The 2234-nt window shown below is 50.2% G+C and overlaps 1 protein-coding gene across 1 annotated transcript in view; it reads left to right on the forward strand.

Moving 5' to 3' along the window:
* ZNF341 (zinc finger protein 341) overlaps positions 1–2234 on the forward strand; it is a 51245-nt gene that overhangs the window by 8894 nt on the left and 40117 nt on the right. Inside the window, 1 exon segment of the mRNA XM_021706809.1 lies at positions 2172–2234. This exon segment is cut by the window's right edge and continues 26 nt beyond it. Coding sequence (XP_021562484.1) covers positions 2172–2234 — 63 coding nt within the window.

A 2234-nucleotide genomic window follows, 5' to 3' on the forward strand; every position in this document is an offset into this window, starting at 1 on the left:
CTGGGCTCAGGTGATCCTTCCACCTTAGCCTTCCAAGTAGCTGGAACTATAGGCTACCAGCCGTGCTACCACACAGGCTAATTTTTTGATTTATTGTAGAGATGAAATCTCGCCAAGTTGCCAGGGCTGGTCTCGAACCTGTAGGCTCAGGCAGTCCTCTCACCTCAGCCTCCCAAAGTGCTGGGATTATAGGCATGAGCCACCACACCAGGCCTCATCATTTTTTTTTTGAGTTGGAGTCTCACTCCATTGCCCAGGCCAGAGTGCAGTGGCACACTCACAGCCACCCCACCGTCAACTTGGTAGACTCTGGGGATCCTTCTGCCTCAGCCTTCCAAGTAGCTAGAGCTATAGTTGTGCTTTACCATTCCTGGCTAATTTTTTATTTATCATGGAAACGAGGTCTCGCCAAGTGCCTGGGCTGGCCATTGTTTTTTAAGGGTCATGGTCTCACTCTCTTGTCTAGGCTGTAGTGTAGTGGTACAATCACAGTTTACTGCAACCTTGAAGCCCTTGGTGCAAGTGATTCTTTTGCCTCAGATTTCTGCATAGCTGGGACTACTGGTGTGTGCCACCATGCCTCACTAATTTAAAAAAAATTTGTAGAGACAGCGTCTTGCTATGTTGCCCAGGCTGGTCTTGGACTCCTGGCCACAGGTGATCCTCTCGCCTTGGCTTCCCAAAGCAGTGGGCTTACCGGCGATACCCACCATGCTTGGTCAGCATTATCATTTTAACAGCTGCCGAGGGTTTCATCACACAGATGGACTAGCTTCTGTTTAGCCAGGTTTCTATGTATGGACATGAGGGTCGCTGCCATTCTTGGGCAGAAGAGGGACATGGTTTTTCACATTGACCAGGTCACTCTGGCTTCTGGACAGAGAACAGATTTTGACAGAGGCAAGAGAGAAGACTTGGAGACCCACGAGGGGCTCTTGTAAGAATCTAGGCATCGGGGGTGCCAAAAATGGCTGGAGTAACCATCCATGTAGCCATCTTTGCCCACTGGTTTGAACGTTTTTGTAGAATAAATTTCTAGAAGTGAATGGTTGTGTTTCAGGGGTCCATGGCCATCTACATGTTCAGTGATCCTCTAGAGAAACCACAGAACTCAAAGGGAATTGTACTCATGGCCCTGGTTTATTATAACAGAGGGTACCTAAATTGTGGGAGAGACACACTGGGGAATCCGGAAGGATCCAGGTGCAGGTGTCCTGAGCTCTCTTGTGGGAAGAGTGAGGAGGTGCACACAACATGCTTCCTTTAGCAATGAAGCACAACAGCACATGTGTGTTTCTGCTCATGGGGAAGCACAGTGAAGACCCCAAGGATGGGTTTTTGTTGAAGATGGGCCATGCAGGCAGCCAGCCACCACGACCGAAGTTCCAGACTCTCGACAAGGAAGGAGGTATGCACCATAAGTCACAGTTTTTTGTACAATCAGTCTAGGCAAGCTGGTACAGTGCAGCAGTGCCCCAGGTAAACAGAACAGCCTTATTAATGAAGGAAGTGTCCCGCACACTGAGCTCCCAGATACCAGGTGAGCCGGTCCTGCAGGCGACACCTCCTGGAGACAGCAAGGTCAGGCCGGCCAATTGAATGCATTTCTGCATGAGCTGGGTCATTGTGGCCTACTTCTGTGGAGAAAAGGGTTAGCAGCCTCAGGCTGACCCCTCCTGCATTCTCCCACTACTTGTCTCCCTGCCCATTGAGCCCATCCTCTCAGCTGCCCAGGAGAAGCTGTTCTTGCCACATGGCTGACTAAGGCAGACATTCTCTCCCACTAATAAACGAGACAGCTGGTCACCAGAAAGCTGTAACGTGTCGGATGCAGTGGCTCACGCCTATAATCCTAGCACTTTGGGAGGCCGAGGTAAGAGGAGGTGAGAGGATTGCCTGAGCCCACGGGTTCGAGACCAGCCTGGGCAGCTTGGCAAGACCTCATCTCTACAATAAATAAAAAAATTAACTGGCCATGGTGGTGTGTACCTGTAGTTCCAGCTACTTGGAAGACTGAGGTGGAAGGATCACCTGAGCCCAGCATGGTGAGGCTGTGGTGACCGTGAGCAGTGTGCCACTGCACTCTAGCCTGGACAACAGAGTAAGACTCCGACTCAAAAAAAAAAAAAAAAAAAAGACTATAACACTTTACTTCTTTCTTCTGATTTCAGAGCAGCCTGAACATGCATTCTGTGCCCAGCTACCTCAGCCAGCCTCCACCACCTCCTCCACCC

The sequence above is a fragment of the Carlito syrichta genome, unplaced genomic scaffold (genome assembly GCF_000164805.1).
Source record: "Carlito syrichta isolate Samal-C Ts95f unplaced genomic scaffold, Tarsius_syrichta-2.0.1 Scaffold316027, whole genome shotgun sequence".
In the NCBI taxonomy this organism is placed as follows: Eukaryota; Metazoa; Chordata; class Mammalia; order Primates; family Tarsiidae; genus Carlito; species Carlito syrichta.